This window comes from Phacochoerus africanus, chromosome 6 (genome assembly GCF_016906955.1).
Source record: "Phacochoerus africanus isolate WHEZ1 chromosome 6, ROS_Pafr_v1, whole genome shotgun sequence".
Taxonomy (NCBI): domain Eukaryota; kingdom Metazoa; phylum Chordata; class Mammalia; order Artiodactyla; family Suidae; genus Phacochoerus; species Phacochoerus africanus.
Window position 1 is genome coordinate 74,614,596 of NC_062549.1, and position 26,013 is coordinate 74,640,608.

Genomic DNA, 26,013 nt, shown 5'->3' on the forward strand with positions numbered 1-26,013 from the left:
CCCAGGGACCATTGCTCTCACTTTCCTCTGTCCTGGATAAACTCACATTAAGGAGAGACTTAAAGCAAAGCTGCCACTTAGCTTTCAAGTCCAGTCCGAGGCCCGCCGTTACCTAGGGGGACAGGTGTTCCCCTGTGACACAGCACAGCAGGGGCTGCAATGGGGCTCAAAACAGTATTTGAGGATAAGATATTCTGTATATACTGTAACAACACTGGTTTGTTTTTTTCTAAAACAAAAGATGAAGACGTGGCTCAAATGGGAAGACACTTTGCCTAAGAGCTGCTTATGAAAAGGGACCCCCCCTCCGCCCGTTAATCCCAGCACGACCCCTCCCAGCCCTTTCTGCATTGTTCTGCCTCTGACCCAGGGGCCCGTCCCCCGCCCCAGTGAGGCTCCTAGAAAGGGCAAGGTTTTGCATTAACGGAATTGATTTGACTTGTGAATTCAAGAAAACAGCTGGTGTGACTCAGTTGTTTGACCACATTCACAGCTCATTCTACTTAGAGGACCCGCTGATGGGTGAATCCCCGTGAGCTTTGTTTACTGCATTTCTTAATAGAAACCTCATCTGTGCCATCGGGTTACGTAAGCGAATAGGCTGAGCCGTTCCCTCTGCTTTCGGTCCCTCTAGTTCCCAGGTTTTGCCTGGATCTGTTGGGCGGAGCTGGGGTGTGGGACACGGGCCCTCTGCTCTCTGAGGCCCAGGAGGAGCTCTCTCTCTACTGGCACCATGTGCCCTTCACGGTGCCTCAAACCCAGGGGGATGGACAGACTCTGGTGGGCGTGGAGGCTTTCGATACTAAGCCTGGTCCATGCCAGGCCTCTGGCAACTAAAACACACTCCTTTCTGCCTGAGGGGGTCACTTACCCTTCCTCCTGCTGCTGTGGGAACCCCACAGGCCAGGCCTCCCGGCTTCCTCGTGCACCACTGTGTTCCCAGTGTAGACCACCGCCCCTGGCACATGTAGTAGGTGCCTAGGGTGCACACGCGCTCGTGTGCATGTGTGTGTGGGGGGGTGGGGAATAAAACTTCACAATGTGAAATGTAGCAGAGAAGAAAAAAGCAAGCAAACAACTTTCCCACTCAGCTCGCATTTATTTATTTCCGGTCACTGGGATCACTTTGTCACAGAATCCACACCCGAAACTCTATGTGTTTGACTCACCAGGAACCCTGGTGGGTATTTCTTTGCAGCCTGTTAATAGTTTTGAGAGTTGCTAAGAAGCATCTGAATTCCCCCTCACCAGAGAGGCAGCACGTTAGGGGTGTGATAGATGCCATGTATGGACGTGTGACAGTAACAAGAAGTGACACATGCAGAGGAAAGACAGAAACTGTATGTAAACAAGAAAAATATGAGTTGATATTCCTGCCTCAGCTTTTTCTCAGCCTACCAAGGAGAACTGGGTGTGTGTGCTTCCTGGGCTTTCGTTGTGTGGAAGAGGGACGGTGTGGCCAAAGTGGGAAGACAAGCCCGGGTTAGGAGAATCAGGCTGCACCCGAGGGAGCTCCTGCTCTCTGAGAGAGGCGTGAGGAAGGCAAGACTTAAGAAGTTTTCCTGGAATCATCAATGGACTTCTCTTTTACCATTTGGAAAATCTTTTTTTTTTTTTTTCGGTCTTTTTGTCTTTTCTAGGGCTGCACCTGCATCATATGGAGGTTCCCAGGCTAGGGGTGGAATCGGAGATGTAGCCGCTGGCTTACACCACAGCCACAGCAGCTCAGGATCCAAGCCGAGTCTGCACACCGGATCCTTGACCCACTGAGCAAGGCCAGGGATGGAACCTGCAACCTCATGGTTCCTAGTCAGATTCATTAACCACTGAGCCACGTCGGGAACTCCCTAGAAAATCTTTTAATTTTGCCAAAATTATAGAGTCACAGGAAGTTACAGATAATTCCAAGGGGTCCCAGGTACCCCCTTTCCCCCACATGTTTATTTCTATTTGTTTGCTTGAGAGTTGACTCCAAAGCATTAAAATGTTTGGCTGTCAGATGGCTGTGTTCTCTGACTATGATACCCTGTTGTGACAGCCACTAAAGGTTCTGCTTTTAACGGAGTCATGTAGAAAACAGACATAGTAATTCAATAAAGCATATCAGTCTAAATATGCTTAACATACACAATGCCTTGCAAAAATCTAAATAGATGGAGAAATCTAGGTACTGCCACACAATGCTTGATATTTGTAATTATGATGACAAATAGCCTGTGAAAAAATATAGACGGTCTCTGTTTAAGGAGGCAAGAATCATGAAATAAATCTATGGATTCTGTAGCCAAAAACTGGAAACAAACCAGATTCCCCCCCCCCCATACCCCCAGTGGAAGACCAGTTATTAAATCATAGCACATTCAGTCAATGCAAGACTATGCACACATAAGAAATGAAGAGGTCTATACAGACACATATATAATACCTACATATTGTGGGAAATACCTGTAATACTGTATTCATTTTTTTTTGTCTTTTCTAGGGTCACACCCGTGGCATGTGGAGGTTCCCAGGCTAGGGGTCTAATCGGAGCTACAGCTGCCGGCCTACACCAGAGCCACAGCAACTCTGGGTTCTGAGCTGCGTCTGAAACCTACACCAAAATTCACAGCAATGCTGGATCCTTAACCCACTGAGTGAGGCCAGGGATCGAACCCCCAACCTCATAGTTCCTAGTCGGATTCGTTAACCACTAAGCCACGACAGAAACTCCTGTATTCATTTTTTAGTGCTGTAAAAAACCCGAAGTCTTTCCTAGAACCCCATCTTGGCGTGTGTGTTTATGTGGCTCACAGGCTCTCTCCATGCTGTCAAGAGCGATGGCCAGTTCAATGTCGTCTTCCTTGACCTCAGTGTAGCACTTGTGATGTGGATAATCTCTCATTTTGCTTCCAGCACCCCTCCCTTTGCTCTCTGTGCGTTTTCCTCCTGGCTTGTCTCAACCCATCTCCTCTTTTCCTGCTCTCTGACTGACTTCAAGGAGAGAGCAGCTCTCTGGGCTGACATTGGGCTTGACTCTCTTCTGGCTTTATTGCCTCCCTAGGTGATCTGATAAGGTCTTTGGGCTTTAAATGCCATCAAATGCCAATGACTTGAGATTCCTATTTCCACCCCTGACTTTCCTCCCTAGTTTCAGACTCAAGTTCAGTTGTCCACCTGACAACACAGCGATCTGCATAGCTGAGGCGAGCGTTTTGATTTGTTGCCCTCAAAAATCTCTCTCCCCGCTCTAAAGCATCCCTATGGCAACTAGCTCTTGCCTATCTTTTGGGCTTGTATCTTCACCCAGGTTCCTCTTATTCATCTTCTCCCATCTATCCTACTTCTTTCTGGTTCTTAATACAGAAAGATACACCAGGTTCCCTAACTCAGGACTTTGGCACCTGCTGCTCTCTGCCTGGAGTTCTCTTCCTTCTGTTTTTCACTTGGCTAATCCCTTCTTGTCATTCAGATCTTAGAGGCCACCTCCTCTGAGAGACCTATCTGTATCTCCCATCACTCTCATCTTCCAGTAGCTCTGTAGAGCTTGTTTTATTTTATTCATGTCATATCTTATTATCTGTCTCTCTACTGAAATAGTTTATTCATTAGAGTGGGGGGATTGGTGTGGTTTTTTCCTGGGTTTTTTGTTTGTCTATTTTGTATTGTTTTTTTGCTTTTTAGGGCTGTACTCATGGCACATGGAATTTCCCAGGCTAGGGGTCGAGTTGGAACTACAGCTGCCAGCCTATGCCACAGACACAGCAACGCAGGATTTGAGCCTACACCTCAGCTCAGGCAACGCCAGATCCCCGACCCTCAGAGCAAGGCCAGGGTTTGAATCCGAGTCCTCATGGGTACCAATTGGATTCAGTTCCACTGCACCACAACGGGAACTCCCTTCATTAGAGTAGGAATCTGTTGGTCTTAATAATCCTGTAGCCAGAATGCCTCTGAAGACTTCTTGGCACAGAATAGGTGCTCAATTACTGTTCAAGTGTGCATAGAACTAAAGTGTGGAAGGAAAAATATCAAACAGCAGCTGTTACCTCTGAGTGAGCAGTAATAGAGGAGGTAAACTATGAATTGACTTTCCCTTTCGACCAAGATATGTTTCAGTTAGTCTTCAATTGTTTGAAATGAAATTGTATTCCTTTAGCAATCAGAACAATTACAGAACATATTTCCAATTAGAACAAAATGGCTGATGAAGTCCGAAGGCTTTAAGATAAACTGTGTTTAACTGGAAGATGCAATTATGTGGATGTTTGGATGCATCTAGAAGATGCATTTTTCAGGACATTAGGTAAGTAACATGTTACCATATATAGTAACATGGCTATGATTTTGTAAAAGTATTGAAATATGAAGCAACAGAAACATTTCACTCAGTTCACTTTCCTTTGAACTTGGCCACTATCTCTCTGATAAATCATTTCAACTGATTTCTTCTCAAAGGTAAAAAGATTAAATCATTAGCTTAATAATTACACTGATTTTTCCTTATTATAGCTGACATCTCTATGTGAGATGTTGATCCTGTACAGATTTATTTGTTCTTTTTATAAGCATACTAAATTTGTAATATTAGCTGTCATTCCCAGGTCCGAACATTAAGTCAACATAGGTTTGAGAGACCTTCAACTTATCAAGTATTGCAGGTCTCTGATTGTTTTGGATCCGCTTCTGATACCTGTGGACTTAGTTCAAGGCCAGTTCTTTTTTTTTCTTTTATTCCTAATAGGGTGGTTAATTGTTTGCTTTGGTCACTCAAGTGTACCATTTTACCTTATATATAATGTCTTGCTGGAGCCTCTGTTGTGACGTCCTTACCTTTCTCGCTACAGACGCTCCTCCTCAGAAGTTTGCAGGTGATTCGCAAAATGATGAGCATATCTTTGCTTGGGGGGATTGTGACAGCAGTGTGCTGTTGTTTATGGCTTCTTCTTGGAATGAGGAGAAGGTAAGGGAAATTTTACCTGTAAATTGCATTTTTCTTCCTTCATTTAATGCCCTTTTACCTTCACTGTTATACCATAAAGTTGGTTTTCTGTACTTACCTGTGCTAACACTTTCTTCCTTAAGTTTTTAAATGAAAACATTTTGATTTAAAATTTTTAAAGTATCTTTTTATATCTCACAATCTTTTGTGAGATATAAAAAGATACTTTACAGACTTTGAATAATGACACTTTCCTTTTTAGTATTGACATATACTAATGGTGATGTAAAAATGGACAAACCTGTTAAACATCACTGGCAGAAATTTTATAAGCTCTCTGTGTGCTTATATGTCTGTATAAGGAGAAAGTCTGGATAAGTCAGGATACAAGTGGTAAATTGGATCTGCAGTTCCCATCTTAGGGATTAAATAGATGCTTTGACTAACTAAGTGTTCTCTTTTCAGCCAATTCTTATGTGTTGTGTAGATTCAATCTGGGCTGGACCAGAGCACAGAGTCTGCATCCATCATTATATTACTCTTTTTTTATTAATGATAATCAACCATGGCAAATTGGGAAACTGCTAAATGTATGAGACATCACTTTTATTTGTATGTATCATTTATAATTGGTTCAAGAAATACAAATAGAGTCAGAGGTATAGCCATAGTTTTTTTAACTTCTGATTGGCTCAGAGACTGTGTGTGTGTGTGTGTGTGTGTTTGTGTGTATGTGTGTGTGTGTGTGGAGGAGGGGGGTTATGTAAATATTCTCTGCAATATCAACTTCCAAAAACAGAATTACCCAAGGCAGGTGTATCTTTAGTTCTGTTGATTGTTATACATTGTCTACCTTTTATAGGTTTCTTTGTCCATTAAGATATTTTAATTCAGGCCTGATAGTTTCTATCTTAATTAAACTACTTACCTGCAAACTATGAAAAGAAAATTAAGTCTTTTACGCTATGTCATTCTACCCAGAGGGATAGTGGCTTATGTTGGAAAATAAACATTTATATTCTTTTTTTTTTAAATAGTTATTTATTTATTTATTTATTTATTTATTTATTTATTTATTTATTTATTTATTGTCTTTTTGCCTTTTCTTGAGCCATTCCCACGGCATATGGAGGTTCCCAGGGTAGGGGTCTAATCAGAGCTGTAGCCACTGAGCAAGGCCAGGGATTGAACCCGAAACCTCATGGTTCCTAGTCAGATTCGTTAACCACTGAGCCACGACGGGAACTCCAATATTTATATTCTTAAATAAAAACATTTAAAATAGCAGGAAAGAGCACTGAATTATCATAAATGATCATGGCAATACTTATCTGACAATTTCATTTTGTAATATGTTAATTTATCAAATATTCCCCTCTTCAACTATCATTACAGAAGAATAATATATTTAAACTATGAAGATTTTGAAGACTTCAATTCTGCAATTCCTCCTGTTATTCAGTATTCTCTATCTTTAGAGAAAACACATGAAACATTTTGAGATACTTGGGGAAATGATGCCTAGAAAAAATATCAACACTAGAAAGTAGTTTCATCTCTCTATCAAGAGCAGAAAGCTTATTGGTCTTGTTGATCCTATCCTCCTCATCACCAGTAACAGTGCATAGCACATATTAGACATTCGGTGTTTGTCAAATGTATACACATGGATGGATGGATGGATTTAACTATCACTGTCACTAGCGTATCCTGTTACTAGGTTAATCTAACTCATTTTAGTGAAGGACCCCACCAACAAGAAAAGTATTAATACACTAGCATTTTGAAGTCAGTGGTAAAAAAATGAATGTAAATAGATAGAAAGATAGAAATGAAGAACGATGTGTAATTTCCCACATCTGTCATCTATTTGTGTCTTACAGGCAAACGGGCGAACCACCTCTGGAGAATGGGATAATTCCCTATCTGGGTTGTGCACTGCAATTTGGCGCCAATCCTCTTGAGTTCCTCCGAGCAAACCAAAGGAAACATGGTCACATTTTTACCTGCCAACTCATGGGAAACTATGTCCACTTCATCACAAACCCCTTGTCCTACCATAAAGTGTTGTGTCATGGAAAATACCTTGACTGGAAAAAATTTCACTTCACTGCTTCTGCAAAGGTAACTGGGTTTACATTTATACAGTGATTGGTTTGTTTATTATCTACTTTTCATGCATCCATCTATTTCATCATTTTGATTTACTTGGATTTACAGATAAAGATGTTGACGAGGGTGATCCTTACATGGAGATTCTTGGAAACACAATGTCTCTTTGTCTTTTTAGGGCCGCACCTGCATCATATGGAGGTTCCCAGGCTAGGGGTCTAATCGGAGCTGTAGCCACCAGCCTACGCCAGAGCCACAGCAATGCGGGATCTGAGCCGCATCTGCAACCTACACCACAGCTCACCGCAACGCCGGATCCTTAACCCACTGTGCAAGGCCAGGGATCGAACCCGCAACCTCAGGGTTCCTAGTCGGATTTGTTAACTACTGAGCCACGACGGGAACTCCCTCTTTGAAACACAATGAATCAAATTAGACTTAATCTCTTGGTACTAATTATTTTAAAAAGCAAAATAGGTATAGATTTGCATTTCTTAATCAGCTTATCAGTGTGAAATAAAAGTTAAATGTTTCACTGAGCCAGAGGGCGCTATATGAATGAGACATGTACAAACCTCACTCATGTAAACGATTTCTACACAAGACCCAGAGCGCATGCAGCATCTGCAGACTCAACCTGTGTGCCAAACAATTGGTTAATTTTTTTTTGGCTTTTTATGGCCATACCCATGGCATATGGAGGTTCTCAGGCTAGGGATCCAATAGGAGCTACAACTGCTGGCCTACACCATAGCCACAGCAACTTGGATCCGAGCCATGTCTGTGACCTACACCACAGCTCATGCAACACCTGATCCTTAACCCACTGAGCAAGGCCAGAGATCGAACCCGCAACCTCATGGTTCCTAGTTGGATTCGTTTCTGCTGTGCCATGATGGGAACTCCCAATTGTTTAATTTTGTTAAGGAATTGACCAGATATTTTGGGACCACTTAGATGCAATCTAAGAGGCTCTTTTATAGAGAAAAAAATTAATCAGTATTAGCTGAGCCTCTGCAAAGAAATATTAGACATGGTCTCTGCTACTAAGTAACTTAAAGTCTGGTTCTAGTCTACAGAGAATATAAAAGAGAACCAATGATTAAAAACCATTCTTGATTAGTGTCAAATTAATGTGGAAATTAACACAGAAGCATAAGGAAAATATGAAATAGAAGACCGGAGTGGTTGTGAGGAAAGTTTTACTGATAATCCGGGATTTAAACTTGGCCTTGAAGGAAAGGCATGATTTGGCCATTTATCTGTACATTTGTAAATTTGCTTTGAAATTGTATGTGAGAAGTCCAGTTTCCCTTTCTTTAACAAGGAGAGAATCATGAAAGCATCTAATTTGTGTTTCAGCCATTTGCAAATCCTAGGTCAGGTGTAATTTCAATTTTCACACATTTCATTTACCATTAGGCATTTGGGCACAGAAGCATTGACCCCAGTGATGGAAATACCACCGATAACATAAATAAAACTATCATCAAGACCCTGCAGGGTGACGCCTTGAATTTGCTTGCCGAAGCCATGATGGAAAACCTCCAACTTGTCCTGAGACCCCAGGCGGTCCCCCAACCGGAGAAGCCCTCCTGGGTGACAGAGGGCATGTATTCCTTCTGCTACCGAGTGATGTTTGAGGCTGGCTATGTCACGCTCTTTGGCAAAGACCCTATAGGGCACGATGCACAGAAAGCACTCATCCTAAACAACCTTGACAACTTCAAGCAGTTTGACAAGATCTTTCCGGCCCTGGTAGCAGGCTTCCCGATTCATGTGTTCAAGACGGGCCACTATGCCCGGGAGAAACTGGCCGAGGGCCTGCGGCTCCAGAAGCTCAGAAAGAGAGACCACATCTCGGAACTGGTCAGGTTTCTGAACGACACCCTCTCCACCTTAGACGATGCAGAGAAAGCCAAGTCGCTCCTCGCTGTCCTCTGGGCATCGCAAGCCAACACCATTCCGGCGACTTTCTGGTGCTTATTCCAAACGATTAGGTAATGACTAGTAGCTGAAGTCATTTATTTATTTTAGTAGAATGCAGAAATTCAACCATTCTAACTAAAAAAAAAAAAAAAAAAAGGAGTTCCCATTGTGGCTCAGCGGTTAATGAACCCAACCAGCATCCATGAGGATGTAGTTCGATCCCTGGCCTCACTCAGTGGGTTAAAGATCCAGCATTGCTGTGAGTGGTGGTGTAGGTCATAGACACAGTTCGGATCTGATGTTGCTGTGGCTGTGGTGTAGGCCAGCAGCGGCAGCTCCAATTTGACCCCTAGCCTGGGAATCTCCATATGCCACAGGTGCGGCTCTAAAAAGCAATAAATAAATAAATTAATTAATTAAAATAAAACAAAATAAGAATGTGCCATTCACCCTTGTAAATGTTTAACAGTATCAGCTCATCCTCTGAAAACAGCTGTGACTGGTACAGGCATCTCACAAAACAGAGACTCTATAAAATCTCAGCTCCCAGGTGAGATTCTAGCGAAGGGAACCCGCTGGTACAGGGTCAATGCGGGCTGTCTGCTCCCAGAGCCCTTGCTCTAACTCCAGGCCGCTTTTCATGACGCCTCCTTAAGTCCATGAATTTGGTCTTCAGAACATAAAAAGACTCTCATGATTGCCACGGCATCGTCAGTGAAAGACGCAGTGCCCATACCTTCCTAATTTGTGTTAACTGCTTTTTTCTTTCATTCAACTAGTCATCACTCACTACCTTACTACAGCCAACTCTGGTGGCTATAGATCAAACATTATATATTGTTATTGATGGGGTTTAGCTAGAGTTTGCCTTTTAAAACTGTATATAACAAAAAACCTACATGCAACCTACATTTTGTACAACGCGATTTCTTTTGGGGATTTGACATTCAAATGGTTTATTGACTTCTTCCAGTTAAATTGGAAGTTTAGTGTCACGAAGACACAGAATTACTAGTTCGTACGATTGGGAATGCCAAAGGTTCATTGAGGGCTGATAATTTTATGTCTTTAATATAAAAAATATCTTTAAGCAATTTTAGATATTAAAAAAAGTGCTAATCTGTGTCCAAGGTTAAATGTCTTCCACAGTTTTTACAAGAGAAAGCACCATCTGGAATAAATTCCAGTTTTTAAAGTAAGGTTACACCCTGAATTTTATATCATATAGGGAATGAGTAGCTATTTTACGATAATCACATAAAGACTTATCAGTCAGACATTTCTGAGGCTCAGTTTCTGTGATCCTGTTCTATGGATATGTTGCCACGGCACCGAGTGTACAGAAAATGTCAGTGCACTAAAATGAAGCAGCATTCATTCCCCTAAAGTGTTAGAAAAATAAAGTATCTTCTAAATGGAAAAGATGTTCTACATGGACTCATATGGATTTTAAGGGTACATTTAAATTTCCTTTGGCACTTTAACCAGCATTTTGGAATTATTTTATTTATTTATTTATTTATTTTTAAGGGCCACCAGGTGCATCATATGGAAGTTCCCAGGCTAGGGGTCAAATTGGAGCTGCAGCTGCTGGCCACAGCCACAGCCACAGCCACAGCCACAGCCACAGCCACACCAGATCCAAGCCTTGTCTGTTACCAGCATTGCAGCTCATGGCAACTCTGGGTCCTTAAACCACTGAGTGGGGCCAGGGGTAGAACCGACATCGTCACGGATACTAGTCGGGTTTATTTTCACTGAGCCATGATGGGAACTTTCTGATTTATTTATTTGGTTTTTTGGCTGCCCTGTGGCATGTGGAAGTTCCCGGGCCAGGGCTCAAACCTGTGCTGCAGTCACAACCTGCACCAGCACTGCAGCGACACTGGATTCTTTACCCACTGCACTACGCAGGATCTTCCTAAGACTGTTATCTTAGGTGGAATTTTCCTTCTCAATTTCCATGCATTTGACTGATTTGACCATTGAATCCTTATCAGAATCATTTAAAAGTCTGGCCAAACTCTTACTTCTATGTAGCAAGATGCTTTTAAGGCAACAGTTTTTGCTAATATCCAAGGACTTAAACACAACTATAAAATAAAGTAAAAAATCAATGGGAATGTCCCTTTCCCACTTTCTCTGTATCTTTTCTTTTTGTCTTAACTTTTAATAGGAGCCCTGAAGCAATGAAAGCAGCTTCTGAAGAAGTGAATAAAACACTGGAGAAGGCGGGCCAAAAAATTAGCTTGGAAGATAAGCCTATTTATTTGAATCAAATAGAACTGGACAGCATGCCTGTGCTAGGTGGGTTTGGGGTGTTGGCTCTCATTTGTGATTTTATGTACAACCATGTGATAGCGCTTAAAGCATGACAATAAAAAGGACAGAGATGGGAAGGTCAGGCAGGAACTCGTCATTATATGTATTTTAGCTATTCTCAGCCGGTTCCTTTGTGCCCTCTGTGTCCTTACCAGAATACAGGGCATTATCACACAACACCAGGAGTGGAATGATCAAAACGAGTTCTTGTCAACACCCAGGTGAAGCTGCACTAACCATCCGGAAAAATATTTTTACAGAAAAGTCTTCAGATATTGCATCTCAACAGTGATAAACTTTGAATAATTCCCATAAAAGTGATTTAATGATTTTTCCAGTCATGTCAGATGGCTAGTGTTGTGTAGAACTAAGATGATCTTTCCCGAAAATTATGAAAGTCTAGTTTCTATTGATGACCAACAAGATTACATCTTTGTCAAAAGATTGTTAACTCAGATTATCAGATGAAAAATACATTGGGATACAACCAAATCATCGATCACAGCACAGAAAAATTGGAGACGTTTTTACCTGGCCAGCTTCCCAGAGTCTGCTCAGCTATGTGTTGTCGGCTGCTAGAAGGATTTCAGACTCTGCATTACTTGCCCTTTAAATACTTTGTCCTTCCTTCTTTCTTCCCTCTCCTCTTTCTTCCTGTTAAAACGTTTAGACAGTATCATCAAGGAGTCTCTGAGGCTTTCCAGCGCCTCCCTCAACATCCGGACTGCTAAAGAGGATTTCACTTTGCACCTCCAGGACGGATCCTATAACATCCGAAAAGATGACATCATAGCGCTTTATCCACAGTTAATGCACCTGGATCCAGAAATCTACCCAGACCCTTTGGTAAGTGACTCTTCCTCAAAGTTCAGCATCGAGGTGATGTCTACCCAGGTTGAAATAAAGAGGAAAGTTACGATGGCAGGGTTGATTTCATCATCAAACCTACAGGGATTCTCTCCTTTATTATGTCAGATATTCATATATTTTGGAAACTTTAGATGATGCTTGAATTTTTAATTTTTATTCCTGATTTTTGTCATCACATAGTCTCTAGTAGATTATACGTGCTATTGTGATAATAAAGCTGCTGCCTTTCTTCTTCCTTAAAAAGTGCCTCTTTCCAAATCCAGGAAATTAGGGGCTGGTATACAGACTCCTCTAGTTTCTGATCTGAATCCTTCTTTCTAGTTCTGCCTCTTGGGGGAAGGAACTAGTCACCCAGGCAGGAGTGGAGGTATAAAGCTTTCGCATTCTCTTTCTCTCTTTTTTTGTCTTTTTAGGGCCACACCTGTGGCATATAGACGTTTCTAGGCTAGGGGTCGAATCCAAGCTGCAGCTGCCGGCCTATACCACAGCCCCAGCAACACTGGATCCAAGCTGTGTCTGTGACCTACACCACAGCTCATGGCAACACTGGACCCTTAACCCCCTGAGCGAGACCATGGATTGAACCCGCATCCTCATGAATACTGGTCAGATTCTTAACCCTCTGAGCCACAAGGGCAACTCCAGCTTTCACATTCTCATCAGTTGTCCTGAAGTTCTTGTTTCTTCTTACTCTCTGATGGAAGGTGGGGCATTTGTTAAATTGCTGATAGGTTGGATTAAAAAAGAAAATTCCTTCCCAGTTAAGAAAAAGAGAAATTCCCTTAAAAAAATAGCTTATGAATGTGTTTTGTCTCTTTATCACAGACTTTTAAATATGACCGCTATCTTGATGAAAATGGAAAGACAAAGACCACCTTCTACAGTCATGGACTCAAGTTAAAGTATTACTATATGCCCTTCGGGTCAGGGGCTACGATCTGTCCTGGAAGATTATTTGCTGTCCAGGAAATCAAGCAATTTTTGATTCTGATGCTTTCCTATTTTGACCTGGAGCTGGTGGAGAGCCACGTTAAATGTCCCCCCTTGGACCAGTCCCGTGCAGGCTTGGGCATTTTACCACCATCAAATGATATCGAGTTTAGATATAAACTCAAACATCTGTGAACATATGGTTGGAAAAGAGGACAGCTGATGACGTTACAAGACTGCAGATTACCAGTCCCTTTGGACAGACGCTTGAATGGTAGTAGAACGGAGGCGGCAGCAGATCCAGTTGTGTTCACTAGTGCTTGCTTGTGCATCTAACCAATCTGGTGATGGTTTCCAGATGCTATTTCAGACTCTGCAAGGGAAAAACAAAAACAAAAACAAAACTAGTGTCTAGAAGCACCATAATTTGTTTCCATTTGAATAAGTCAGTGAATATTCATAGAACCAGGGACTGAAGATTATTTTCAGAGGAAAAAGTCTTTTTTTTTAGGGTGGAGATATTCCAATTGGCAAACGTTTTTCTTTTTTTCCTAAGGAAAGAGCTTTATTTTTATAAAAGCCACCCAACTATTATGAAAAAGGTACAAATTCACGTTTTAGTGAAACCGCATGATTTTTGACCAGATGTGGGGTGCTTCGGGTGTAAATGTGTACGATAAAGGATATTTTGAAGGACATATCACGCCTTGTAATAAAAAGAAAATGTTTTTCAGGTTTCCCTCTACCCAGAATTCATGATTTTAAAACAACTATCTTGATATCCTGAAAATATTAAAGATGGTTTTGATATTTTCCCCTTAGGTTTTGACTCACTGTTACTGGAAACCCTAATGTCCATGTCAGCTTTCGGCAATCCTATCCATACTTTCTTTTCATTAGATTTCATATTAATTGGAAGACTTTTTTCAGAAAAGGCAGGTTTTTTTTCTGACATTACTAAACATGCCTCTATGAAAAGAATGTAGCTCTCATGTAATATATTCTAAAATTAAAATTGAGTGAATATGCCTAAAGTGTTCAGGTATGAAACATGCAAAGAATTCATTAAGTGTGGCTTGCACTGTGTTTTATTTAAATACTTTTTATCTTTAAATGACTTGTAGTTGAAGGAAAAATAACGTAAGCCACATGGTTGTGTTTAACTACTGTGTACAACAGTGCTTTGGTAAAATATTTTAAGTACTGAAGATATTAGCTATCATATTTTTATTGATATTTCTGTTTGTATGCATGAATTATATTTAACCTTTTCCTTGTACTACAAATACTAAGAATATATTGTAACATTTGATAATGTCAAAATGATTCACCTTTCAGAAATAAAAGTGTAAATTTGTTATGTTTTAAATGTTAAATATTCAGATTTTTTTATGTGTGTGTCCTTTCTTGCCTTTTCTAGGGCCGCTCCCACGGCATATGGAGGTTAAGCTCATTCAGATGAGGCTCAAAGTCGTCTATCAGTGTTTGGAATCAACTTTTTCCAAACTTCTGTTAATATTGATATTTTTGACCTCTTCCCATGTATTATGAATGTTCTTAATGGCATCGAGAATAATGAATCCTTTTTCAGAGCATTTTCAAATTACTTTGCCCAGATCCAGCAGAGGCATCACTATCTATGGCAGCTATAGTTTTATGAAATAAATATTCTTTTTTTTTTTTTGGACATGTCTAATCAGAGCTGTAGCGGCCTACACCACAGCCACAACAAGTGGGATCTGAGCCGCGTCTGCCACCCACACCTCAGCTCACGGCAACACAGGATCCTTAACCCACTGAGCAAGGCCAGGGACTAAAACCCGCAACCTCGTGGTTCCTAGTCGGATTTGTTAACCATTGCACCATGACGGGAACGCCAATGTTCAGAATGTTTAAATAGTCACCTGCCAATAAGTGGCAACACTTTTGTTCATGATTCATCTCTTAGAAAAAGCAAAATAATTATTGACTCAAAAATCTCCACACTTCATAAAGTTCATTAAAGATTTTTAAACTTGCTATTAAATATTGCCATGGAATTATCGTCTACAGAAGTTATTTTTCACATTGAGAAAATTAAGCTCATTCAGATGAGGCTCAAGATTAACCAAATTCTGTTTTATAGAAAACTGTTCTAAAATAATTTCTAACATAGCTTCCTAATATTTTTTAAGTTTTACTGAAGAATAGTTAATTGACAAGGTTGTGATCATTTCTGCTATACAACAGAGTGGCCCAGGCGTATATACACACACATCCATTCTCTCTCAGATTCCTAATATATTTTATACAGGCCTAACTCGGAGAAATTACAGGTTTGATTCCAGACCACCCCAATAAAGCAGGTCACATTAATTTTTTTTTTTTGGTTTCCTAGTGCATACAAAAGTTATTTTTTACATGAATTTCAGTCTATTAAGTGTACAATAGCGTTATATTTAAAAATATACATACCTTAATTTTAAAATATTTTATTGCTAAAAAGTGCTAATCATCACCATCTGGTTTGATCTTCTTTCAAAATTACAGTCAATCCTCTCATACTCTGCTGCTGCTCTGTCAACCACATTTATATGTTTTAAATTCTTTGTTGTCACTTTAGTCTTCACAGAATCTTTGCCAGGAGTATATTCCATCCCAAGATACCACGTTCTTTGCTCATCCGTAAGAACTCATCATGCGTTCAAGTTTTATCATGAGATGACAGCAATTTGGTCACATCCTCAAGCTCTGTTTCTTTTCTTTTCTCTTCTTTTCGTCTTTTTAGGGCTGTACCTGCAGCATATGGAGGTTCCCAGACTAGCGGTCGAATCACAGCTGTAGCCACTAGCCTACACCACAGCCACAGCAACGCCAGATCTGAGCCATGTCCTCAAACTACACTGCAACTCAAGGCAGCACCAGATCCTTAACCCACTGAGTGACACTAAGGATTGAACCCGTCCATCTCTAATTCCAGCTCTCTTGCTGTTTCCACATCTGCAGTTCCTTCCTCCACTGAAGACTCGAACCCCTCAAAGTCGTCTATCAGTGTTTGGAATCAACTTTTTCCAAACTTCTGTTAATATTGATATTTTTGACCTCTTCCCATGTATTATGAATGTTCTTAATGGCATCGAGAATAATGAATCCTTTTTCAGAGCATTTTCAAATTACTTTGCCCAGATCCAGCAGAGGCATCACTATCTATGGCAGCTATAGTTTTATGAAATAAATATTCTTTTTTTTTTTTTGGACATGTCTACAACATGTCGAGGTTCTCAGAGTAGGGGTCAAATCACAGCTACAGCTGCTGGACTATACACCACAGCCACAGCAATACCATATCTGAGCTGCCTCTGCAACCTACACCGCAGCTCATGGCAATGCTGGACCCTTAACCCACTGAGTTAAGCCAGGGATCAAATCTGTGTCATCATGAATTGAAGTTTTGTTACCACTGAGCCATGACAGGAACTCCCAAAATACATATCTCTTAATCAATAAGACTTTAAAGTCAAAATTACTTCTTGATTCGTGGGCTCCAGAATAGATGTTGTGTTAGCAGACATGAAAGCAACAGTAATCTCATTGTCTATCTGTATCAGAGCCCTCTGGTGACCAGGTGCATGGTCAATGAGCAGAAGTATGTATACACACACACACACACATATGTATATATATATTTAGGGCTGTACCCACGTCAAACACATGGAGGTTCCCAGGCTAAGCAGGCTAGGGGTTGAATCAGAGGGTAGGTGCAGGTCTATATCACGGCCACAGCAATGCCAGATCCGAGCCTCATCTGTGACCAACATCATACCTCAAGGCAACGTTGGACCATTAACCCACTGAGCAAGGCCAGGGATCCAACCTGTATGCTCATGGATACTAGTCAGATTCATTTCCACGGAGCCATGACAGGAACTCCAGCAGAAATATTTTGGAAGGAATCTTTTTTTCTGAGCAGTACATCTCAGCAGTGGGCTTAAAATATTCAGCAGACTATGTCGTAAGCAGGCTCTGTTGTTCCATTTATAAACCACAGATAGAGTAGATTTAGCATCACTCTTAAGGGCTCTAGGATTTTCAAAATGGTACATTAGCACTGGCTTCAACTTGAAATCACCAGCTGCTTTAGCCCCTAATAAGAGAGTCAGCTTGTCCTTTGAGGCTTTGAGGCCAAGCAGTGACTTCTTCCCTCTAGCTGGGAAAGCCCTGGATGGTATCTTCTTCCACTGTAAGGCTGTTTTATCTACAGTGAAAATCTGCTGCAGAGTGTGGCTGTCTTCGTGAATATTTTAGTCCCTCTCCTGGATAACTTGCTGCAGCCACTACATCAGCACTTGCTGCTTCACTTTGCATTTTGATGCTACAGAGACAGCATCTTTCCTTAAACCTCATGAACCACGCTCTGCTGGTTTCAAACTTTTCTTCTGAAGCTTCCTCTCCTCTCTCAGCATTTATAGAACTGAGGTGTTAGGGTCTTGCTCTGGATTAGGCTTTGGTTGAAGAGAATGTTGTAGCTGGTTTGATCTTTCATCCAGACCACTAACACTTTCTCCATATCAGCAGTAAGGCTCTTTCACGCTCATAATTCCTGTGTTCACTGGACTAGCATTTTCCGTTTCCTTCAGGAATGTTTCCTTTGCATCCATATCTTGGCTGACTGGTGGAAGAGTCTAGCTCTCAGCCTGTCTCAACGTGGTCATGCCTTGCTTGCTAAGCTGCATCATCTCCAGCTTTTGATTTGAAGGGAGAGACATGTTGGCGTTCCTGTTGTGGTACAGTGGTTAAAGAATCCGACTAGGAACTATAAGGTTTTGGGTTCGATCCCTAGCCTTACTCAGTGGGTTAAGGATACGGCATTGCTGTGAGCTATGGTGTAGGTCACAGAAGCGGCTTGGATCTGGCATTGCTGTGGCTGTGGTGTAAGGCTGGCAGCTGTAGCTCTGATTAGACCCCTAGCCTGGGAACCTCCACGTGCCATGGGAGTGGCCCTAGAAAAAGCAAAAAAAGACAAAAAAAATAATGAAGGGAGAGACATTGTGTTCTTCCTTCTGCTTGAACACTTAGAGGCCATTGTGGGGTCCAAATTCAACAAGGCGTCATCTCAGGAAATAGATGCCTGAGGAGAGGGTAGGAGATTGGCGGTAGGTGCAGCAGTCAGAACACACACGTGAAGTTTGCTGTGTTATATGGACATGGTTCTTGGCGCCCTAAAGCAGTTACAATAGTAGCATCAAAGGCCACGGGTCACATAGCAGCATAGCAAATGTAACAATAACGAAAAAGTGTGAAATATTGCAAGAATTACAAAAATGTGATACACACATACAAAGTGAGCAAATGGTGGTGGAAAATGGCGCCAATAGACTTGCTTGATGCAAGGTTGGCACAAATCTTTAATTTGTAAAAATATAAAATAAAATGCAGTATCTGCCAAGCAGAATAAAGCACAATACAATGAGGCGTGCCTGTCACCTGCTGAGCACATCCTACATCTCTCCATGTCTTTCTTCTTCTTCTTCTTCTTTTTTTTTTTTTTTTTGGTCTTTTGTCCTTTTAGGGCCGCACCTGCGGCATATGGAGGTTCCCAGGCTAGGGGTCTAATGGGAGCTGTTGCTGCCAGCCTACCTAAGAGCCACAGCAACGCCAGATCTGAGTGTGTCTGCAATCTACACCACAGCTCATGGCAACACTGGATCCTCAACCCACTGAGAAAGGCCAGGGATCGAACCCACAACCTCATGGTTCTCAGTCGGATTCATTTCTTCTGCACCACAACAGGAACTCCTCTCCACATCTTTCTTCTTGTAAAGTTGGGGTTGGCAGTCGATAGATCTGGGGGCCCAAGGTGTTCTCTACTTGCTTTTGTGTAGAGGGAATGCTAAGCATGGTTTTTACATTTTTAATTGGTTGTAAAATAATCAAAAGAAGAATACTATTTCATGACACATGGAAAGGACATGAAGCTCAGATTTCCACGTCTGTTAAGTGAAGTTGTGCTAGGACCCAGCACATCCGGCTCTGTGCACTGGTCTAGGGCTGCTCTTACAATGCAGTTGCAGAGCTGGGTGGTTGTGACAGAGACCAGGCGGTTGCCAAGCCGACAACATTTACTCTCTGGGCCTTTACAGAGACGGTTTGCCAAGGCCTGTTGTAGAGCAATCCCAAAGGCTGTTTCGTTTTATACTTTTCTTAACTTTTAAAGAATGCCCTAGTAGATGAGACATTCTTTTTCACTTTTAGAAATAAGCAGGTGAGGGGACTACACTAAAACAATAACCAGATGCAACTTTCTTGTAAACAACTTTCATTTAGAACATTTTTTTTTTGGTCTTTTTGTCTTTTTTCCTTTTCTAGGGCCGCTCCCATGGCACATGGAGGTTCCAAGGCTAGGGGTCTAATCAGAGCTGTAGCCGCTGGCCACAGCCACAGCCACAGCAACACGGGATCCGAGCTGCGTCTGCAACCTACACCACAGCTCACGGCAATGCTGGATCCCCAACCCACTGAACAAGGCCAGGGATAGAATCTGAAACCTCATGGTTCCTAGTCGGATTCGTTAACCACTGAGCCATGATGGGAACTCCCATTTAGAACTTTTTTGAAGGCTAAACCATCCCATTTAGCCAAGAGATCTTAATATAAAATAGGGGCCTAAGGTAAAAAAAAAAAAAAAGACGGTAACCTGTTATAAGATCAAACGGGCCTAGAAAAGAGATGTTCATGGCTATTTTTTTTCAGAGTCACTGTGTTCCAGGTCCAGCCTCAAACACTTCACATGTGTGATCGCATTGGAGCCTCATAAGAGTCTTGTGAGGTGCTTGGTACTCTTACCTCATAACAAGGGGAGGAAGGGAATTCCAGAAAGTGTCAGTTCTGACCCAAGGTGACAGTGCTGGCAGGTGTCAGAGCAGTGGGGTCTCCACTCCAGAGTTAGCATTCTTTGCTCTGTGGCACATCCATGTGACAGACTGTCTTGACTCAGTCGCTGAAGACAGGCCATGTCAACAACATCCACAGTGTTCTTTCTGTCCTAAAATCTCCACTGTTTGGAGGTCACCTGGCCAGAGGGTGAGGACACGGCACCCGCCATGCTCAGCCGGTCCAGGGCTGCCAGGACGCTGAGCACCCCTCACCCACCCCCTTGCAAGGACTCTAACCCTGATCTAGGACAGAGGGCAGTGTTAAACCAGGCCTTCCTCCAGCTCATCACCAGCCTGGACTTGTGAACTGTGGAAGCTCACACGGTTCCTCTTGGATCAGCGGGAGACATTTTCCAGCTGACTGGGTCTAAGGGCTTGTTCTCATTAATAGATGATGAAATGCCAGCACCATGCTCACCAGCCCCTCTCCATCCACCTTGGTTGATAACAAGGCAGAAGTTCAAACCTGGAAAGTGACACCAAGACAGCAGCACAGATGCTTTGTAGAGCCCCGAAGGCTATTCAAAGCGATTAGTCTAAGCTCTCATTTGAGTTAGAAGCTGACATCTGGTCAAGGAGAGGTGATTATGTAAGAAGGCTGCATAGCAGGTTACAGGGCAGCCTTGGTCCTAGAAACCTGTTTGCACAGCAAATACATGTAATATTAAGAACCCCAAACTCCAAAATAGAAGCACTAGGTTTCTTAGCCTTCACACAGCCCATTTCTTCATCTCTAGTCTCAAACCTGAAAAAATTTTTTAAAAAAGCGTAAACTTTAACATGAGTCTACTTTGACAAAATCCTCATTTTTACTGAAAAAAAAAAAGTACACCCAATGCCTGGGCTCCCCAACTCATTTGCCAAAGAGCCGCTGTCCGGTGAGAGTCGCCCAATCTGTTGCAAAGTTAATTAGAATATAGATGCAACACTTAGCTCAAAAGACTTGCCACAGATTAAAAGAACAATACTTTTGGAGCTCCTGTTGTGGCTCAGCAGGTGAAGAACCTGACCAGTATCCATGAGGATACGGATTCTATCCCTGGCCTAGCTCAGTGGGTTAAAGGATCTGCCTTTCTGTGGCTGTGGTATAGGCTGGAAGCTGCAGCTCCAATTTGACCCATAGCTTGGGAACTTCCATATGCCATGGTGTGGCCCTGAAAGACAAAAGAAAGAAAGAAAGATGGTTTGAAAGCGATTTAGTTAGAGTTTTCAAATTCTCTCTTTATAAGTGCCCACTTTGGGGCTTTATGTCTGGGTTCTCCCAATCCCTGGAGAGGAGACAGGGAGGAGGGAACCAGGAGGGGCTGAAGGGGTACAGCTTCCCTTCCCCTCTATCGCCAAAGCTATACCTAGATCCCTAGAGGCTCTGACACTCCCAAGGTCACAGACATAGTTAAGTGTGACCAGACCTGGGCTCTCTTTTCCCCAACTTGGGCAAATGCAAGCTGACTGTCATTAATTTGAAGCATGAGCTCACATGACAAGGGCTGTCCCAGGGATGAGGTCCCCTTGTGGCCCCGGGAGGACAGACCATCAAGCTGAGTCAGCAGTCAGTTTCTCAGAAATGTGGCCGTGAATCCCTTTGCCTCATCACTTTCTTGGAATGATTCCAGGGAGCAGCAGCCCTACAGGGAGAATGGTTCGATTTTATTCAGCTCAAGCCCTCACCGAGGCTCCTAGCTGGCGCCACAAGCACAGTAGGAGCACACACGTTTGGGAACAGCGCCCAGGGGAGGGAGGACTTGTGCGGAGGCGGTGTGCTCCAGCGTCGCTGTTTTTCTGAGTCCAGGTGCCAACAAGTTGCAAACGCCCTACCTGGCTGCTTTGCGAGCAGACTTTTTGCTTCTCTATTGATCTCCCCCCTATTAAATATTGGGAAAGAGTTACACACAGAACTGAGGACATAGCTAGCGGGGCTCAGGCCCCCGCTGCGTGATAAGGCGGGTTCACTCTTTGTGAAAAGCATGCGGGGTTCCCGCAGGGGCTGAGGGGAGAGGGGGTGCCACTCCACAGCAGAGATGGGTATGGAGAGAGGCCAGGCAGGGAATGAACAGAACTTTCTGTCCTCCCGTTTGGCATTAATTTATTGAATACCACATATTTGTGCTCAGTTTTGTCATTCAGGCAGTTTCAGAGACGTTCAGCCTGTGTCATCAGGCCTTTGCCTGTGGCCGGGCGAGGCAACCCACCCGCAGCATGGTTTTCCTGGCTGGAAGATGAAGCAGTTAACGCCAGTCACCTCTTAGGTTTCTGCTCTTGTTATAATTAGGTCAAGGTGCTTATCTCATAATAATAGAAGCCCATTGCCAGGGAAACACTGTCAAGATTTATGACGTCTTAGGAGTTTTCACTGGGGCTCAGCAGGTTAAGAACCTGACTAGTATCCATGAGGTTGCTGGTTTGATCCCTGGTCTCGCTCAGTGGGTTAAGGATCTGTTATTGCCATGAGCTGCAGTGTAGGTTGCAGACACAGCTTGGATCTGGCATTGGTGAAGGCCAGCAGCTGCAGCTCCAATTCTACCCCTAGCCTGGGAACTTCCATATGCCACAGATGTGGCCCTAAAAAAAAAAAAAAGTTATGCTTTCTTTCAACTCAACCATGTTTAGACAGGCCTAATTTAAAAGTTGTATGTTCCCATAGATTCACTTGTGAACTGAATGTTTGGAACACACACCATATATTATTGGAGAAACTATTTTATAAGTGAAACTAAAATTCCCAGAGAAAGGCACAAAAGCTAATTTAATCCGTAACATCACATGAGTCATTCTGTCAAATAATTGTGCAATGCAGAAGAAAAGAGGGGGAGATGCTTCAGCATGACTATTTTATTTTATTTTTTGTCTTTTTAGGGCCACACCCACGGCATATGGAGGTTCCCAGGCTAGGGGTCGAATTGGAACTGTAGCCACTGGCCTACACCACAGTCACAGCAACATGGGATCCAAGACGTGTCTGCGACCCACCCTAGAGCTCACTGCAACACCGGCGCCATAACCCACTGAGCGAGGCCAGGGATCGAATCTGCATCCTCAAGGATACTAGTCAGATTCATTTCCATTGAACCACCACAGGAACTCCAGCATGACTATTTTAAATTCACCAGGAAATAGTGTTAATTCATCTTGAAAACAGATGTTTCAAAAGAGGATGGGCGACAGAGCTCGCCAGGCACTTCGAGAGGAGCTGCTCTGCAGGAAGTGGTGTAGAGCCAGCATGTCCAAGATATGGAGCCTCACAGTCTGGCAGCTGAGGAGAACAAGAGCCAGAAGCTTATTTCCATGTTTCCTCAAAGCCTATCCATCAGTTTACTTTCCGTTTAGCTGTATGGCTGGTGGTGGGAGGTGGAGGGACAAGGCACCTGGCAGGTAAAGGAGAGTCTGAGGAAAAGGGTAGCTGGTTTTCTCCAGCTGCCACAGCAAAATACACAGGCCTGGGGGCTGGCTGTCTCAGATCATGGGGTGGTGGCAGGCTTCTCCTCAGGCCCCTCTCCTCCCCAAGATGTCACACGACCTTTCCCCCCTGGGGTCCCATCCTCTTCTTCTAAGGAGCCAGTCACACTGGATTAGGTCCCCCGCCCCCACCATGACCTCGTTCACCCTTAATTACTCTTTAAAGTCTCTATTTCCAAATACAGTCACATTCTGAGGTACTAGGGGTTCAACCATGAATTTTGGGAAGATGCAGTTCAGCCTGGGTCAGCAGAGGAAGCAAGAAGACAGTTAGAGGCCCCAGGGCTGCCTGTCAGCAGGTGCACAGAGCTGGGGGCACAGGGGCAGGGCCCTGAGTTAGCCTCACCGTCCCTTGCGTGTGTGTGTGTGTGTGTGTGTGTATACAGCTGGGGGTGACTAAGGAGCCTCCATTCTCATTCCTGTGAATTTCACTTTTCCCTTCTGGGCCCTAAATGCCAGCGCCACCACACACAGTCTCCGTGAAGGGCACTTTTATACCATTTCCAAGGTCATGAGCAGGAAGCTGGCCAGAGGGCTGTGCAGCCCCCTGGAGGGCACACTTCCCAGGGGTCACTTCGGACCTGGAGAGCAGAGAACTGTAGGCTGCCCTCACAGACAGTGCCACCCAGGAGGCAAGCAGCCCCTCCCCCCAAGCTGGACGGTCTTCAGGGCATCTCCCTGGGGAATTTCAGGATGTCCCCAAAGCAGTGACTGCTGTGTGTCTCACTCTTGCCCACGCCAAATGGGAGTGTTTTCTCACACTTATCCTGCCCCTCCCCGCCCTGCTTCCTCAGCTTGGGTCTCCAGGTCAAGGTTGGGCACCTCTGACTGATGGCGCTGTCGGGGGGATCCCTCAGGAAGCGGGGGCGGTGAGAAGAAGGGATGGTTCCGAGGTGGTTACAAGGCAGATTGGTGCAGAGACAATGCCCGGGGCTCTTCACATTCTGTTTCCTCATCCTCTTCCTGTCAAGTCCTGCTCCCCTTGCAGCAGGGTTGGGGCTGCATGGCCGGGTTCTGGCTAACTGGATGAGACCACAGCACTGGAGGGGACTCCCAATTTGGCTTAAAAACCTTCCTCAAGATCCGAGACTGCCCTTTCCCCGAGCCGTGGTGACTTCAGATGGTATGTTAGAGACAAGCATGTGATGGAGAAAATCCACCTGCATGTTGCATCAGTGAGAAGGACACCTGCACAGTCTTAAGTCACTGAAACGCTGGCCGTCCAGCCTTTTCTAACACGGACATCGCCTCACTGTCTTTATGGGTCTCTCTTTGTTTACTTCCCTTGTGACCTTCCTTGATATTTACTTTCATAAAGATTTCGTATTTTACATTCCAGCCAGTTCCGCGTGTTCACTCACTCCTGAGAGTCCACGGCAGAGCTCTGCTCTTCCAAAGCCTGGAAGCGCTTCTCAAGCAGCTGATCTGAGGCTTTGCTTCCCTGGTCTCAGCTTTGCTCTCCTAAGTTGCACCCAGCTGCTTCTGCAGCTGAGGCAGACGCAGGGTGGGTCAGCTTGTTCTCCGGTGGCTGTGAGAGCGCTGAACCCTAACCCCTAGACCACAATGGTCGGCAGGGTTGATGGGGGTCCCCAGTCCAAGTCCCTTTGGAGAAAAACTTTGGCAAAGAGTTGGAGAGCCAGAGAAAATACATGGAGGGAAAGGCTTGGAGGGGGCAGGGGAGAGACAGACAAAGAGAAAGAGGGTGCCCATGCTTTGGGGGTGCTTTAAGTCATGTGTATGGGGCTGTCCTTCCGGTGCCCTCTGGTCAATTGTCCCACTTTGTCTGGCCTTGAGTCCATATTGGGCCTGACTCAGGGCCTCCCCTGTGTGCGCACCTGCATCTTATAACCAAGATGGATTCTGGCACAAGGGTCTCTGGGAAGTTGACAGGATGGGGGGTCTGACATTCCCCTCCCTTCTCTGACCCCTGAGGAAACCCTGTGCATGTGTAGTTCAGGAGGTCTCCTGGCCCTCAAGAATGAGACATGGTAAATCAACTATATTTCAATTAAAAAAAAAAAAAAGACTTAAGGGCTGCTGGGGTCAGGTTGTGCCACCCATTGCACTGGGAATGAGGATTTACAGAAATGAACAGAGCCAGTTCCTGCCCCTAAGACATTTGGGGTCTAGTCCAATCATGTCAGAAGATGGATCTAATCCCAACACCACACATACCTAAGGGTAGATTGAAAATAACCCGGTATTTTGGGGGGTGGTAGTTAACAAGTGACCTCTTCTTGCAGAAAGAACAGACTCCATCCTGTGTTAGAGCATCTTAAGTGGCGGGTGGATGATACTGTTTCAGGAGCGTGAGGATGTCTTCCCACAGTCCCACGGTCAGGCCTGGAGGCAAATGCGCTTTGGCGCTGGCCCTGTTCCGAGAAAATGATGGCTGCCTCTACCATCTGACTGCTCGCTCACAAAACACCAAGGGTTGTTTTTCTGCTTGATTCATCAAAACTCTCTTGCCCTTAGCAAGCTTCATGTGCCATATAAGTCCTGCAAAGCAGCCTTGGGGGCCCAGTGCTCCAAACTAAAAACTTGCATTGACTCTCTTCCAGTGCT

The 26,013-nt window shown here is 43.7% G+C and overlaps 1 protein-coding gene across 1 annotated transcript in view; it reads left to right on the forward strand.

Annotated features, from left to right (window-relative positions):
• Nucleotides 1-14,466, forward strand: part of LOC125129305 (cytochrome P450 7A1) — a 29,788-nt gene extending 15,322 nt beyond the window's left edge. The window contains exons 3-8 of the mRNA XM_047783884.1: nucleotides 4,827-4,942; nucleotides 6,805-7,045; nucleotides 8,456-9,033; nucleotides 11,139-11,269; nucleotides 11,955-12,130; nucleotides 12,980-14,466. Of these exons, the coding sequence (XP_047639840.1) occupies nucleotides 4,863-4,942; nucleotides 6,805-7,045; nucleotides 8,456-9,033; nucleotides 11,139-11,269; nucleotides 11,955-12,130; nucleotides 12,980-13,279 (1,506 nt within the window). The 5' untranslated portion in view covers nucleotides 4,827-4,862 and the 3' untranslated portion in view covers nucleotides 13,280-14,466. The remainder of the gene's footprint in view (nucleotides 1-4,826; nucleotides 4,943-6,804; nucleotides 7,046-8,455; nucleotides 9,034-11,138; nucleotides 11,270-11,954; nucleotides 12,131-12,979) is intronic.
• Nucleotides 14,467-26,013: the final 11,547 nt, after the last annotated feature.